Source organism: Balearica regulorum, chromosome 16 (assembly GCF_011004875.1).
Source record: "Balearica regulorum gibbericeps isolate bBalReg1 chromosome 16, bBalReg1.pri, whole genome shotgun sequence".
Lineage (NCBI taxonomy): Eukaryota > Metazoa > Chordata > Aves > Gruiformes > Gruidae > Balearica > Balearica regulorum.
Window position 1 is genome coordinate 8,303,675 of NC_046199.1, and position 15,951 is coordinate 8,319,625.

A 15,951-nucleotide genomic window follows, 5' to 3' on the forward strand; every position below is an offset into this window, starting at 1 on the left:
AGGTTACAGAAGCAGCATCAAAAGAAACCACTGACTTTAGGTAGCTCCGCTTTGCAGCGGTGAGGGTCGGCTCTTGGGGGGCTTTGCTGGGGCACCGCACCCACCGACTTCGGGTGACGGCAGCCCCGGCCCCACGCAGCGCCCAGCTCCGGCGGCACAGCCGCGGATGGGACCCACGGTCCCCGCTGCACCCACGGCACCAGCCGGTCACGCTGCTCCCTCCAGGGCCCGGGCGGGTCTCCGAGGGCTCGAGGGGCCCCTGTGCCCCGGGAGGGGACTCGCCCTCTCCCTGTTCCGCAGCAGGCAGCACACTTTGCCACTCTCCCCCCGCCTCCCTGGGTATCAGTCAGTCCCGTTTAGCTCCGGGCCGGCGGCTCCCCTGGCCAGGCCGCTGCAGCAGGCCGAGCCTGCCGTGGGACGGGCGGGAGGCCAGGGGTACCCCCAGGGCCGCGGTGGCCGGGTTGGGGAGCAGAGCAGGGTCCAGCTCCAGGGACCCCTGAGCCGCTGCCCCAGCCGCGGGGCTGTGGGGTGGCCCCCCCGGGGTCGGCACGGCCCGTGGGACGCCCACCCCTCACCCACGCCGCGGCGGGGCTGCCCGGCCCTCTGCCCTTTGCCCTCTCCCGGCCGCAAACATCCCGGGGCTGCTTTGCGGCAGTGTGGCGCCTCCCGCCTCTCACTTTCCGGCAGTACTCCTCCCGCCTCTCACTTTCCGGCAGAGTGGCGCCCTCCCGGCTCACCCCCGCGCTTCCTGCCTTACGGCACAGTGTCGTGCGGCTCCGGTCGGTGGCGACAGTTTCCCGGTGGCGGGGCCCGGTCGGTGCCATGGATGTGGGGGAGCTGCTCAGCTACCAGGTGAGCTGCTCCGCGGCGGCTCTCGGGGCGCTGGAGGGCACCGAGCGGGGCCGGCGGTGGAGGGGCCCGTCAGGGCGGCGGGGCCTGCCTGTTCCCGCGGGGCCTGGGCCGGCGGCGGCCTTGCCCGCCCTCCCCCCCCCCCCCCCCCCCCGTGCCGGTGGCAGCGCTCGGTGCGCGGGGAACAGCCCGGGCCCTTCCTGCCCCCACCTTGGGGAGGGACGAGCGCGGCCCTGGCCGGGCCGTGCTGGGGGTGGCAGAGGCCGCGGTCCCCAGCGCCCCGGCCGGGAGCGCGGAGGTGCCCTCACCCGTACCCCCGCTGGGGCGGCAGCTCCGGGCCTGGGCCCAGCCGCGCTCGGTGCGCTCTGCCAGGAGCCGGTGACGGTGTCGCTAACTTTTGGGGGCTTCTCCCCCCCATTCGGGGAAACAGTGCCTCGGTGGGACCCGGTTACCGGGGGCTCTTCGGGAACACGGTTCTGCTGATGCCGGTTCTTCCACAGACGGGCACAGTTTGATGTCTTCGCTGGCGTGCGCCTGTTCCTGCAGTAAAGCCTCTGCTTGTTTCAGGGCTTGGGGCTCCTTCCTTTTTTCGACCTGTTTAATGACACAACCCATTAATTTTGATTTTTACCGAAGTCTTCTGAAAAAGTTTTCCTTCTTATAAAAAACTTCCTTTTATCTCGTGAGCGTTTCTCCCCTCTCGGCATGTGATTGGTATTTGGAGGTCAGTTTTGAAGCAGATGTGGTTAAGCACATATTTATTGTCACAAGAGTGGATTTAGCATGTTCCCCTGTGGATCGGGGAATGAGAGCACTGATTTGTAATAATGTTCTGATACTGTGCTGGGATTTGTGCACGCGATAGCGTTGACTTGTACTTTAATTCCTAGACAAACTGCAGCAGTGGCCTTTCCCTGCTGAATCAGTGGGTAAGAAAAACACTCTAAGACATTATCTACCTTGTAAGTAATTGAGGAGTTATGTCACTTTACTTAATTACTACATTTTAATTCAGCACCCAGGATGCTTTATGGAACTCCTTCGTACGTGCCATCCTGCTATGCGTTATTCTGCGGGGGCACCACATGTGTTCAGAGGTGAAAAGAGCATCCTACTCTTCAGTACATGTTTGTCCTTTTCGAATGTGTTATTTTGAGATGCCCAGGGAAGAGGGAAAGTTACCTTTAGGTCTGAGAAATTTCCCATCTTCTTTTCCCAGTGGTACCAAAATACTCTGGCCTATGGCCGTAGGAATAGTCTTTCTCTGAGAACTCCACTAGATTCCTACTTGATTCAGCTCCAGGACGTTTTCTTCTGTGGATTGCTCTGTCTGTCTCTAACATCCTTCCTACTTCATCCGTTTGTGCGGTGCTGACAGCGTAGTTCTGCCATTCTGAGATCTGCTCTACTTTTGTATTTCTCTACCTACTTTTTTTTTTTTTCCCCCCTGTGTGATTTTTCAATATCAAATCAGAACGATAATTTCTCATGGTCTTTTAATTCTTTGGTCTTCTCTGCCTCAGTTATGGTTAATGATGCTGCCCTTTCCTTGTTCTGTGATGCAATTTACACCCACAGCGCAGAAAGGTAAACCTGTGTTGAACTTCTGTTTGTTGTAATTTTTTTAACTAGGCTCTAGTTTGGGTTTTTATTTGCTGGTTTTTCTCTTGTTCTGAAAATGTGAAGTCCGCAGGATTCCCTTCTGCTCGGGAGGAAAGTGCACGTCCACTTTGTTTCGATCACTTTGATTTCTGCGCAGCTTTCTGGTGGATGAGCTTTCTATACTGCAGTGAGGCTAGAGGTAAAGAAATGCTGCTTAGCTGCTGGGTATTACAATTTCAATTTCTTTCCTTGCTGCTGAAATTTTTCTTAGCCGCGGGACAAAACATTCTGCAGCTTTCAACCAACTACTGGAATTGTTTCTGAAGGGTTTGTCCTGGCTCTGTGGTCTTCTGGTGTCTCACCCAAATATGAATAGTTCTTGTGTTAGTAGATGAGATAATGCTTCAGAGTAAATGTTGGATTTCAGTGTCACGGAATTCAGGTGTCCAGAATTAGGTAAAACAGTGAATACAGGTGAAAGGAGTGGAGTAGCAGAAGGCAGATAAACAGCTCTGATTCTGAGAAAATGAGATTCCCTTCCGTGAAGGCACTTCTGCCTGAAAGATAGAAACAAAAGTTGGAAACAACAGGTTTCACTGCCTCCCACCCTGCACGGGTCAGGCATCTGCTGCAGCTCTCACAGGCAGGCGAAGCAGGTGCCCTCCTATATCGTTTTTAGAAATGTACATTCTTGTCCACTGAACGTATAAAATTCAGAATAATCAGGCTTCCGCTGTGCCTGTGCCACAGAGAGGATACTGACCTGTGCGTGGCAGGTAAACAAAGTGAGCGTTGCTCCAGGCTGCCTGCTGTACCCGCCGTACCCCTCTGATGGGCTGCGGCTGCTGGGAGGAGGATGGCTCAGTGCCTCATACAACAACTCCTGACCTGCGCCGGTTTTCTGCCTGCTGCTGTAAGGTTAACTTGAGCACAGGTCTGGGTGTTTTCCTGCGCTGGGCTGAGGAGCGGGGCTGGTTCAAGATCTCCTCATCCATCCTTGCTGCAGGGGTGGCACCGACTGTCAGATGGGAGGGCCGAATGATGGGTGGTGTGCATCTCCGCTGTCTGATTTTAATCTCTTGCTGGAAATGAGTTGGTCTTCTCAGCTTCCCTCAGCACAACCCAAAATAATTGCTTTTCACTTATATTGTTTTGAATTTGTCTCCTCTGAATGCCTAATCGGTGCCCTTGCTTAATCAAGATGATGTTCTCCCTCAGTGCCAAACTTGGCATGGAAGATTTCAGGCACTGTGCCACCAGTTCGGCACCAAGTGTCTGTCAGAGTGGGAAAAGGAACCTTTTGCAACAAAAAAATACAATTAAACAGCACCTGGCAGTTTATACAAAGCTCAGGAATCCATAAACTTTATGTGTTGCTGCAAAACAGTTGCAGATGGTCTAAACTGATGATTAAATATTGCTGCTGTTCTGCCCAGAAAGACTGTGCCCAGATCCTGTGTCTGGTCTCTGATTACGAAGGGTAATTAAGGGGACAAAGCCAACTCCATTTCTTTTCAGAGATCTCTTTTAGTTGTCTTGGGAGGGAATAAAGGAGATTATTTTAATTCTCATTAAATGCAGATTTCACCACTGTGAGTGATCATTGCAAATTGCTAATTTTTTAATGGAATATTAGTAAAATGAAATAACAAAAGAAGCAGTAAATAATGGGATAAAGTCTGACTTCACTGAGCTGGGCGACGTCCTTGTTGTTTGAATGAGTTGAGTGTCCTTTGTAGTGGGATGCATCTCCATGTCTCTGTAGAGGCACATAATAATTTCTGCTGCTGATATAGATAATTTACTGTAAATTTGCAATGTAATGGATGCGTCTGACGACAGAGGCAGCTCAGCTGAGCAGGTTGTTGACTACGTACAGGCTTGTTACCCTGCTAGCTCTTGTCCTGCCTGCGGGTTAAAATGAGGAGCTGTCACCCCACACTACAGAGCTTGCATTGGTACGTTAACAGGGTTGCAGACAACTCTGTAATTTACTATTTGGTGTGTAATCTTCGGCTGCCGAATCGGAGTGTGTGTAAAAGCCTGTCAAGGCAGATCCCTGCCTGCGCACCTCCCCGCAGGGGTCCCAATGGCTGAGTTTCGTTCAGTCCCGTCCCAGTCGTGGCAAAGCCACTGAAGCCAGGACGGGGACACGTGACCGGCTTCTCCTGAGCTTCTTCAGGTGGGCAGCTGCAGGTTCACGATTGTCAGGTTTAATAGTGGTTTTTCTGGATACAGTTGCAGGAGGCAGATTTCCTGCTTGTTTTTTTTGAGGGGCGCTGATGGATGCAGTCACCTCTGTAGGGATGGGAGAAGACAGATAGGGAGGGAGGTGTGCAGGGGGCCGTGGGAACAGCCTTAGCCATAGGACCACTGTTAGCCCAGGTGCTGAGGCTGTAGCCTTGGGCTCTCTGGCTGATCCTACAGGAATACAAACAGATCGCTGTCTCTGCTGAAGACAATGTGCTCGTTCTTGATGTACCTTCACACAAGACTTGGTCCTTTTAAAGCTTTTACTGGCTGTCATCTCTCTCCTCATCTATTTTTGCATTGGTTCAGAATGAAGTAAAGTAAGGAACTACAGGAACAGGTTTGGGATAACCAGTCTTTGTACCCTCCATACAAACATGCATCTCTTGGTCATTGTTTATAAATCTATTTTGTGTCTTATTATATGGTAGCTCTAATTTATGATGTGGAGATGAAACTTCAGGTTTTGCTTTTGTGTCTTGTCTTCCTCTACGTGCTTTTCACAGTGGCAAGCTGCCTTGAGGACTTGTGTACCCCACAGAGTGGAAGAGTGAAGAGGAAAGGGGTTAATTCTGTCTGAAAGTAATAGTCTGTACCCATGTAGGTGCAGTGCACATCTTTCATTTCATTTGCCTCGGTTTGGGTGATTTTGGAGCTCTTGGGACTTCCTGAGATTACTAGATTTTCCTGGTACCAGTTCTTCCAGTTTTTAACGCTCAGATCCTGCACCATCTAAAAATGTTGTCCTTCAGGAAGAAAAAAACCAACGAAAAGTAGGATCGATAGTAGCCTGGTTTATCACAAATGTCAGAAACAAAATTAAGAAGTTAGTGAAGATACCTCTGGAGATTTGGGGCTAGCTTTCAGAAGTCCTAAATTGACAGCTAATGCGTAGCTTTCTTCAGTGGCTCTTCTGGGCAGGCTGCAGCTGGCTGAGATGTGGTCACAAAAGAAGCTACATCGCTTACGAAGATTTATTTCAGATTTCATTAACAAATAATTTCTGAGCTTCACAGTAACAAGGTTACTTACAAAGCAGATGTCTTAGTAATATGAAACTCCATTACTGAGACTTCCCTAAACCTTCCTGATATTTGGAGAAGGCTGGAAGCGATCAGGGACCTAAACAATATGTTTTCAGATTCTATGGGATACTTAATCCTGATATTAATGTGCAATCACTGCTTTGAGGGAGACCAGGCAGAGGCCCCAGGCAGATCATTGTTCTTTGATTTAGAACGTCATTTCTCTCACCTGCACCGTGCACAAGGGGGGTGCTGTTGTTTCTGCTGCCCAGACCAAGGGCAGGCTCCGCGTTCCGTGTCCGTGCACAAATGAGGAGCTGTGTCCAGGGTGTATTTCTAGAGGAAATCTGCCGCCCGAAGCCTTGGACCAGGCTGTAACCGATTTGGATATGTCAGTTAACATCCAACGCAAATACAGCTCAAGACTAGAAGAGAAGCAGGAAGATAATTCTCCCTTTACCTATCACCAGCTTTTGTTTACTTTATTGTATTTTGTAAATGTCAGCTTTTTTTAAACCCTTTTGTATTCATTGTTTTTTGTGTGGTGATATCAGTGTTAGATTTAAATGAAAATGTCTTCTGAATAAATTACTGTGAATGCACTGCATTCAACAGGAACAAAATTAAGCTTAACTAACAAAACAATTTAAAAATGCTTTTCTTGTGCATTTTCTAATGAATTCCATCTTCCTGCCAAATGCACCTTAGCTCAACTGAGTAAAAAAAACCCCCACATTTTATTTATCAAATGATTAACTTTCCCGTTTCTACCAGAAAGCAAAACTTGTGTAGATGTGTGTGAAGCTATGAAATTATTTAAATAAATGTGTTTAGACACAATATATGTGTTTGCTTAGCAAAATGCACCAGTCTCAGTGCAACAGTGTGTGGGCTTAATTCCTGTTGGTTGGTAACGGTCCTTTAGAAAATACAAATGCAAACCAAAGATGAAAATCAATGAACAGAAGCTAATGCTTCTCTTAAATCAGTTGTTCGTGACTGTGCATGTCTTGTGAAATGAGCAGAAACCCAGGTGTTTCACTTATGCCTTGATTTCTTAGTTTTAATAGTGCTGGTTGGAAAACTGCAATATTCTTAGTAAGGTTTTGCATAACATCAATAACGAAAGGAAAAACCTTAATGCTTGCTTAATAGCATTTGCCCGGGAATTCAATTACTGTCTATTGCCAATATGTTGGCAGCATTAATAATTGCATGCTGGGCACTTCCATAATTTATCATGATTTCTGTTATGTATTATAGAAGATTCCTCTTCCCCAACAATGCATAAATAAAAAAAAGGATAAAATAATTGAGATTGAAACAGGGTGTAAATTCTGATACTGAGGATTGTGTACTCAGAGGAAATGGGGTTGGTTTCATGATGGAGTTTTAATTTAGATTTTGTTCTGGTGATAAAGTCCCTTCCCATGCTACATTACTTTGCATCTGACAAACCACCAGTTCCCTTGATCCCTCATTACAGCTGCAGTCTCATTGAAGTTTTTGTTCCTTTTTTAATGTTTAGAAATGAGAGTGAGGAATGAGATTCTGGCTCCCTAAATTAGGAACATCCAAGGCAGATCTTGTAGGGCGTTTTGCTGTAAAGTTCAGGACTTCTTATGTCACTAATTTCTGTATCTCTGTTTGTAACATTCATCTGTCAAAGATGGCTGAGGATGAATTGGGTGTTATTGAGGAGTGAGTGGAAGGACATAGGAAGGACAGAGACCTGTGCGCCATTAAGGGCACTGAATAAGGAATATGTATTTATCAAAGTTTTTTTTCCTTAGATAATGTCATTTGGAAAAGCATCTTTTTTCTTTTCTTTATTGGGTTGCTGATTGATTGGGAAGGGTTTGAATTACTCATTGACAGTGATGCATTTGTTTCCATATGGACCTATGTGAAATTATATTTTAATGTACCTAGAAGATAAGTAATTGGAATCTGCTTTAAAAAGGAAAAAAAACCAAAAAAACAAAAAAAAATCAACCCACAAAACCTACCAGAAAACCCTCCAAGCAAATAAATTTTTCATTTCAAAGAACGTCCAGGTATGCTTCTACTTCACGGCTATTGAATTATGAGCTGAGTAACTGCTTTAAAAGTGCATCACAGCACTTGAGAAGAGTTTTAAGTCAGGAATGTACCATCCTTAATGGAAACAGCAGAGATGATGTAGGGAGAAAAAAGACAGATAACTGAGTTTGAATAGGTCTAGCTGGGAGCAAGCATCTAAAGCTTTGATTTGTGCTAATATGTTGTCTGGGAAACTTGATTCTGCATCTTCCTCAAAGTGGTGACAACGTGGTAACCCTGAAAACAACATGATCTTGGTCAGTCTGCTGTCCAGTTTGCTTCCCGTTATAATTAACACTTCAAGTACTTTTTGGGCGGTCTTTTTGGTTTGCATTTGTGGTTTGTTTTTTTACATCTCTCCTGAAAGCTGAGTTTTCTTGAGAGCAGAGTTTTCATTTGCTTGCTTTTCATTTATATTGAAATAAAGACATAAATGCTGTCTGGGTTGTGCAGAGAAGCAGCCGTAGCTGGTCTGCAGCATGTGCATCTGAATCGTGGTGAGATTGCCTCATGAACCTGAAAGATTTATTGCCCTCTCGGGCCAAAAGTTCCCAACCTGCTGAGGAGCTGGAAGTTCCCACCTTGACCTGTCAGGAGGATGACGCTGTCCCCTATTCCCTCTGCATCTTTCTTGGAATCAAAACTGCGAATAATCTAAATCCCAGTTAAAAAGCAGGCTTTATGTTCATGAAAGCATGATGTGACTTTTATGATTTTAGACAAAGGGTCCCACAAAGAAGAATGAGGTCTTCCTGCTGACTAATGTTTTATGAAACAGACTGGACAAATGTTAGACCTAATGGGGTTACAAAATCATCTACCAGGGAACTTGAGCAGTGATAGAAAGTAAAACTGTTTTTCTTATTGTTTTCATTGTTCTTAACACACAGGCTCCTTTTAAATAGTAAAGAATTAAGCTTTGTTTTCCTGTAGTTATAGAGGATGGAGTACTCCTGTTCCAGCTTGGTTGTCCTCCAAAAAAATATGAGAAACCAGATTTAATATCCTTATAGTTTTTGACGGGAGAAATTTTTTCCTTCTATTGCAAATGCTTTCATCCTTTTTTGCCTAAATTAAAACATGGGATTAGGGTTAATGGACTTTTTCTTGTCCCTGGCAAATTACCTTTAATTTTGACAATTAAATAGAAATTGTGGAATAACATAATAGGTTGTTCCAAGCAAACCATAAAGGTATGGGCACTGCTTAATCTGGTGCTGAGCCCCTGCAGAATTGCAGCAAGCAACACTAGTCCTGTACTCTAAATTAGGGTCTGATCCTGCATTCAAGGGCCTGGGGAAGTCAAGGTGAATTAGGATGCACACGAGAATTCAATATAATCTCATATACTAGGTGGGTAAAAAATTATCTTTCACTGCTATCTGCTTGAGCATATTGGTCTTCTGTGTGTAAAAATGAGGTTGTCTCAGTTGACTAAGCTGATTCCAGATCCTTAAGATGGTCAGCTGTACAGCTGCTGAACAGTTCAGTTTGGCCAATTCTTGTCTTTGAAATACTAGTCTTTGCTGCCTGTGAAGATATTTTCCTGTGAATTGTGTTCATAGATCAAACAAGGTAGGATGTTGACATAGCTCTTGGCAGAGCCATTCATCTACTCATGTGATGTTCCACTTCACTAAATTAATTTCCTTCCCAGTTTTCAGAGTTGTTAAGCGTTGTGTAAGCAAATGTTTTAAACAACTTGTAAGAATGTCCTCAGTATGTCTTGTAATATCGGTATTCTGGTTTGTAAGGGTCATAAAAGATGTGTATTCATTCACCTTCTTTCTCTGACTTTAGCCTAACAGAGGGACAAAAAGACCCCGTGATGAAGAGGAAGAAGAAATCAAAGCACGTCGGAAACAAGCTAGTGCACGAGAGCACAGTCGTCACAGGGAAGAGGAGTCTGTTGCACTGGAAGAAACTGATGATGAGAAGAAGAAACTTCTACAGATAATTGAGAGGGATGGAGAAGAGGAAGAGGAGGAAGTAAATCACTAGTGTCCTGTGGGAAATAAGCAAACACTAAATCACTTCTCCATGATTTCCATTTCTTACCATGTAGATGATTTTCACATGCCTAATACAGCTTAAGGTTATGGTTTTACTTTCCTGCCCAGCAGATATTTATTAATTTCCAACAGGCTTCTCAAAGATATCTTCTAAAGGTTTAAAGTGGGGGCATAAGGAAGGGAGAAGGGAAAGTTTTCAAACCTAATCTGTTTTAGGCTGAGAATACCCAAATCACCTCCTAAAATATATTTTTAGGAAATAGCTTCTGTATTCCTAACTCTTCCAGTTTCTTAACTCTATTATTCTCACCAGTTCCCCCAGCCATGCAGCTTCTCCCACTCTCCCCCTCTTTGTAGCTGTGCAGCAGCAGCAAATAAACATTCTTCTGTACAAGAAAGGTCTTGGGTCAGAGGAGGGGGGTAGCAGCTGTCAAGGGTAAATGATTTCAAGGCTTGGAGACAGAAATCCAATGCAGCATTGGCCTTTCTGCCAAGGGCCAGGGAAAAGATCACTTTATAAATGTGACACATGGATTGGTATAAATCTAGAAGGTATTTGCTTCTTGCTGCCTGTGTCCTGTTTGATAAAAAAACAAGTGATACTCACTACTGCAGAGTCATGTAGGTTTGTAAAATATCATTGTCCATTGTATACAGCATTGCTAGCATTTGTCTTTGAAAATCTCCCTCGGTTTTTTTGATGTTGAGCTATTGCCATTACAGTTGTTGCTGATAACAGAGAAAGATAATGCAGGATTTCTGTAGCATTTTGACTTCAAGATGAACGGACGTAGCCAAAAGTCCTCTTGACTGGCTACAGTCTTGTGGATTCCTGCAGTGCACTAGTCCGTTGTCTTTGTCAAGTGGAGTTCTCCCATCCTGGCATTTTAAGAGCTGAAGTCCAAGGTTTCTTTAGAACCAAAATCTCTTGTTTATGTAGTTAATGTAAGTGCCATCAAAATGCGCTTTGTACCAGTAAATTTGATGGAAGGAAGCTAATCTGTAGGATACTGTAATACTGAATGCAAATTAAATACCAGATACAAAGCAGATGCTAATGGAGATACTGTAGTGATATGTGTTAGAGAAAGCAAAAAATCAAATGAAATAGGGGGAAGGAGTGTCAGCATCTGTGACAATATCTTTGTGGATTGAAATCCCATTGCAGGAAGAATATGGTTGGGCACTGTAGTATTGATTGCCATAATGTGATGGTGACATGAGTGGGATGGTGCGAAGACAGGTCAGGCTTGAGAATGTGGGAAATCCAATAATAATGGAAGACTTGGACTGGTGTTAATATGGTAATGGAGTTTGCTGAAGAAATTGAAATTTTCTATCTTGTACAAGATTGGTGCTTAGAGTCGCTAACCAAAGAATCTTCAACAACAGAAGCGACTCTTGATTTAATCCTGAACAGGGGATGGGACACACAACTTGGCCTAAGATGTGAAGATTGTTTTTTGTTTTGAGAACTTCTCTTTAATAGTGATTGTAACATAGTCAAATAGAGGAGAGGGAAGAGGTTACACAAGAAAATCTCTCATCAATGTTTTAATAAAAGAAATGCATTATAATCATGAAACAAGGAAAATAAGAGTCGTGTTTGTAAATGGCAGGAAGGTAGCTAAAGTTATATTACTGATGTACGGTAAACATATAATGCCAACTGAGAAACACCTTCGAAGAATTTAAAAAATAAAAAGAAAGTACTAGAGTAAAATATTATTTTTTTTCTTTAGAAAAAGACTTTAAAATAGAAGTGAAAGCTTATCCAAGTGAGGAGAATACAAAAGAACATAAACTCAGGGCAGTTAAATGTAGACCTACAAAAAGAAAAAGCACAATGAGCTTCCGAAAAGAAACTGTCCATAGGTGTAAGTTGCTAATGCAAATTTACTCTAATGTCAGAAGCAAAAATAAGCCTCAATACGCGCTGACAAGAACAGCTCAAGGAAGACAGGCCATTGCAAAAACTGGGTTTTTTTCATTGATAGTCAGTTTCAGAAAGTGTAGGGAAGCTCTTCTGGTTCTTTTCCAAAGAACCTTCCGTTGGTAAACCTCTGGTTTATAAAAACCCGATTTAGGAGGTTTTGCACAGGGGAGCTTGCTCAGGTCAGAGTTGGAGTAAATCAATAAATGAATAACAGGGTTGTACAAGTCTTGGCACGTTTCTGCAGTGAGAATTCCAGGGTTGCCGTACTCACTCTTTTGTGTTTTGCTAGGTAATTGTTCCAGCTGTCCAAATGCTAAGCTCTGATTTCTACCCTTTCCCATTTGGTTAGGAGGAACCTTTGGATGAAAGTTCAGTGAAGAAGATGATTCTCACCTTTGAGAAAAGATCTTACAAAAACCAGGAGCTGCGGATTAAGTTTCCTGACAATCCAGAGAAGTAAGATTATGCTCAGCCCCTCTCTATTACCCTTTTTTCCTTTGATTTTAGATTTCAGCCCTAAATTAATTTCTTGAATATACAGACGTTTTCAGTTACATAAGGCTTATGTAACAGCAGTTATTGCCATGTAGTTCTTCTAAATTGTATTTGAAGCTAACTTTGTTAATTAAAAATGACATTATCAAGACTTCTGGTGGCAGCACAAAGAGAATAATTAGCAATGAAGGGAAAATTTTTACTTTATTAAATTCTTGCTGGTTTTAATATGATAGATTGTGAAACTTCTGTACTAAAACTCGAGTTGACGTTTTTATTTTGGGAGTGTGCAAATTCAATAAGGTTTTGTTGGTTTCGGTTTAGGTATCTAAGGCTTTGTTCTCAAAAGTAAGTGCTAACGAGCTCTCCCAACATCAGTCCTCTTGGCAGTTGGCACTGCAGGGCCATCAGCGCTGCAGTTCTCTCTTTTTCAGTTCTTTCTTCTCTGCACTGTCTCTGAGCAGTGGTCTTTTCCTCACTGATAGGCAGGTGGGAGGTGTTTGGGGGGGGTGGGCTGAAAGAGCGAGATCCTGGATTGGTGAGTTTTACTTTCCAAATAATTAAAGATTTCATACCATTATTTTGTGTGAAGGTGTCGTTCTTGCATATGCAGTTAGCGGTCTGTGTGGGAAGAAAAGAATTTCATATTATGGAGTTTTCAGATGCTGTGGTGAGCAGAACGGCTGGATGGGGTCTGAAAGCCACCAGACTTTGTGTGTGTGTGTGTGTGTGTGTGTGTGCATGCTTCCACACCTGTGGTTCTAGTGAGCCTCTTCCTCCTTTCACGGAGTTTAGTTATTCATGTTAAATGAATTTCTTCCCCCACTTGAGTGCCATTATTTTTTGTTCAGTTTGCTATTCTTTCCCTCACCCAAATTCTTTTTATGGACTTTATTTCAGACTAATACAACCCACATACTAATAGGTGGTAGCTAGGGCAGGTGCATCACTCTGGAGAATTTATTTTATATGCAGAGTTTTTTTCATGTGTAGCTACAACCTTTTGTTTTTTGGTTTTTTTTTACATTCTAGAACCGATTTACAGGATCGGAACAAATCTACTTATTTGCTCTATGTAAAGTAGGAAGGATTATCCTACTATGTGATTAAACTTCAAGGGGCAGGCATAGGACAGGATGAGGCGCAGACTGCCTCTAGGAGTTCTGGACTCGGAGACGTTGACGTGACCACAAAGGATCAGAAATGCCAGGGGTGACAAGTCTTCCCTGGTATCTCTGGGAAGGTGGTGGTCTCTGTTTTGAAAGGAGCTGTGCATTGAACACAACTGATTTTTATTAACTGTTTTTTGTCTTGCTTCAGGTTCATGGAGTCTGAACTGGATTTAAATGACATCATTCAGGAAATGCATGTGATCGCCACGATGCCAGACCTGTATCACCTGTTGGTGGAGCTGAATGCTGTGCAGTCTCTTCTCGGGCTGCTGGGACACGACAACACAGATATCCTTCAGCTGTTAAAGTAGCTCTCATGTGAGAAGCTTTCTACAGACTTTTCTGTAATCTCTTATATCCTGCTTTCACAGGCTTCTCTTCTTTCCCACCACACTGAATTTATGTCTTCTTTTTTTTCCTCAAGTGAAAACCTTTGTTCAAGTAATATTGATTCTGAATTTTTTCAGTGCTGTTATTCTCCTTTCTTGTTTTATGAACCTTTCATCTAGGTTTGAGTGGCTGCGTTAGAGTGTGAACAGATGAACAATACAGGGAAAGCTAAAGTCTGGGCTTAGCAGCATATAGCCTTGAACTGTGTGCAAACTTACTTTGGAATAGTGCCCAGTAAAATTGAATCTGATTAACCCCTTTTTGTTTAGAGCTGAGCTGTCACACTTGCAGCTATTTGCCGTGGACTAGCTCACCACAGTGCTACACCTTAGTTTGTAAATGTGATAAATTCTTCGTGTGCCCATACCTTTAATTTGGTGTGCTCAGAGCTTGAGGTTGTGGGTTGGCCCTCTGGTTACGTAAATATCCAGAGACATTTCTGTGCTCAGTTCTTGTGTCGCTGAACTCGATCCCTATGTGCAGCTGTCTCTTGTTCCTTTGAAGATCTGAGGACATCTCAGAGACAGTTTTCTGTCTACACTGTTGAAGATTTTGGTAGTTTTGAACAAAAACGGTGTCGTTTTTTGAATATCCTGGTGTCTTGATGCTTAGCTGTCAGCTAATAAATAGAACTATGTCTGGCTTACTATTGTGCAGTCTTTAAAAGCAGAGCTCAGGTTGCATTGCTTGGAAAATGTTCTATGGTAGGTCAAGCTGAAAAATTGTGATGTGATTTGAGAGACCGTGTGTCTGTGTCCTGACAAACATTAGTGAATGGAGGGAGCAGTGAAGCCTGGTGGAAAGGGCAATGGACTTACAGTTGGGACTACAGCAGGCTTTTCTTTTTTCTTTTTTATTGATTCATGAACTTAGGAAGGTAATTTATTCTTTACTTTTCTGTATGTGTAAAGAGGTAGATAATACTTAGCAGGTTTTTTGAGATGTTTTGAAATATGTAATGTTAAAAGGACTGTTAGTACTGAGTGTTGTGGTCCAATGCACAGATCTTGGTTTTCTTTTTTAGCACTTTTCCTTATAGTACTATGCATTAGGAATTCCTAATTCATTCTTTCTAAGTGGGTGCAGTGATCAGAAGATAAAAACAAAACATAAATATTTTATTGCATACCAGTTTATATTAGAAAGCATTGCTTATGTGTTTGGGTATTTTGAGTTGTATCTAGCTGAACCTTGATGTGGTGAATGCTGGTCCCTGCAAAACAACAAACACCACAGCTTTCCTTATCTGTGATCTGGGATGGAAATTACTCTCAAATAAATGTTTCTTAACAATTTACTGTTGTACAGTGGGAAACACCTACCATGCCTAAACAGTTTCCTGGCTGCCGTAGTTTCATTACTTATTTTTTTGCCAGACACCACAGGCTTTTTGTGTGCATGATATTAAAAGCTTATATTGAATTTCTCATTCACAGGGAAAATATAAACAATGGGATTTTGACTGGGATAGCAGAGCTGATTCATAGCTGGAATACACATAGCACAGGAATACAGCTTGCTTTGTCCTCTCAGCCATGAAAAGCTGTGTCCTAGGGTCACTGCTGCTGTCAAAGACTTGTCAGTATTTCCACTGTGAACTCTTTTTTAATTGGTTTGCAACTTGCCTGTCAGTTAGTTTATGGGTAGAAATTTGCCCTGTGAATTGCAATTTTGGGAAAAGTATATTTCTTGTTATAAAACTGCTGAAGTGTTTTCAGATCCATTGGAGGCAGGACGCAGGCTGTAGTCATGCCTCTCCGCTGTGCTGCTGCTGCTTATGCACACAATAGAAACACTATTAAAGTGAAGCATCTAAACATAAAACTAAATTGATACAGCTCGAGTTTTCTAATGACTTTTTGTTAAAACAAATGGAAAAGGATTTTAAAAATGAATTCTTCAAGGACAGAACTAAACAAATGGCTCTTCAGATGTGATTTAAATGTAGTGTCTTGAGGGACTAATGCAAGGAGACAAAAGCAGTGTCCGGGGGGAGCAAATAATCTGCTGAATGATTCATGCAGTTTTACACAAAACATGTGAATGAAAGATGATCACCAGCAAGATTTTATTAATGGAAGACAGGAGAGCTTCAAGTGAGGTTTTGCTTTTCTATCCCCTAAATTTTATAGGACAAC

General features: G+C 43.3%; 1 protein-coding gene across 1 annotated transcript in view; it reads left to right on the forward strand.

Moving 5' to 3' along the window:
• Positions 1-719: 719 nt before the first annotated feature.
• Positions 720-15,951, forward strand: part of CTNNBL1 (catenin beta like 1) — a 56,172-nt gene continuing 40,940 nt past the window's right edge. The window contains exons 1-4 of the mRNA XM_075768506.1: positions 720-852; positions 9,609-9,797; positions 12,106-12,212; positions 13,572-13,711. Coding sequence (XP_075624621.1) covers positions 823-852; positions 9,609-9,797; positions 12,106-12,212; positions 13,572-13,711 — 466 coding nt within the window. The 5' untranslated portion in view covers positions 720-822. The remainder of the gene's footprint in view (positions 853-9,608; positions 9,798-12,105; positions 12,213-13,571; positions 13,712-15,951) is intronic.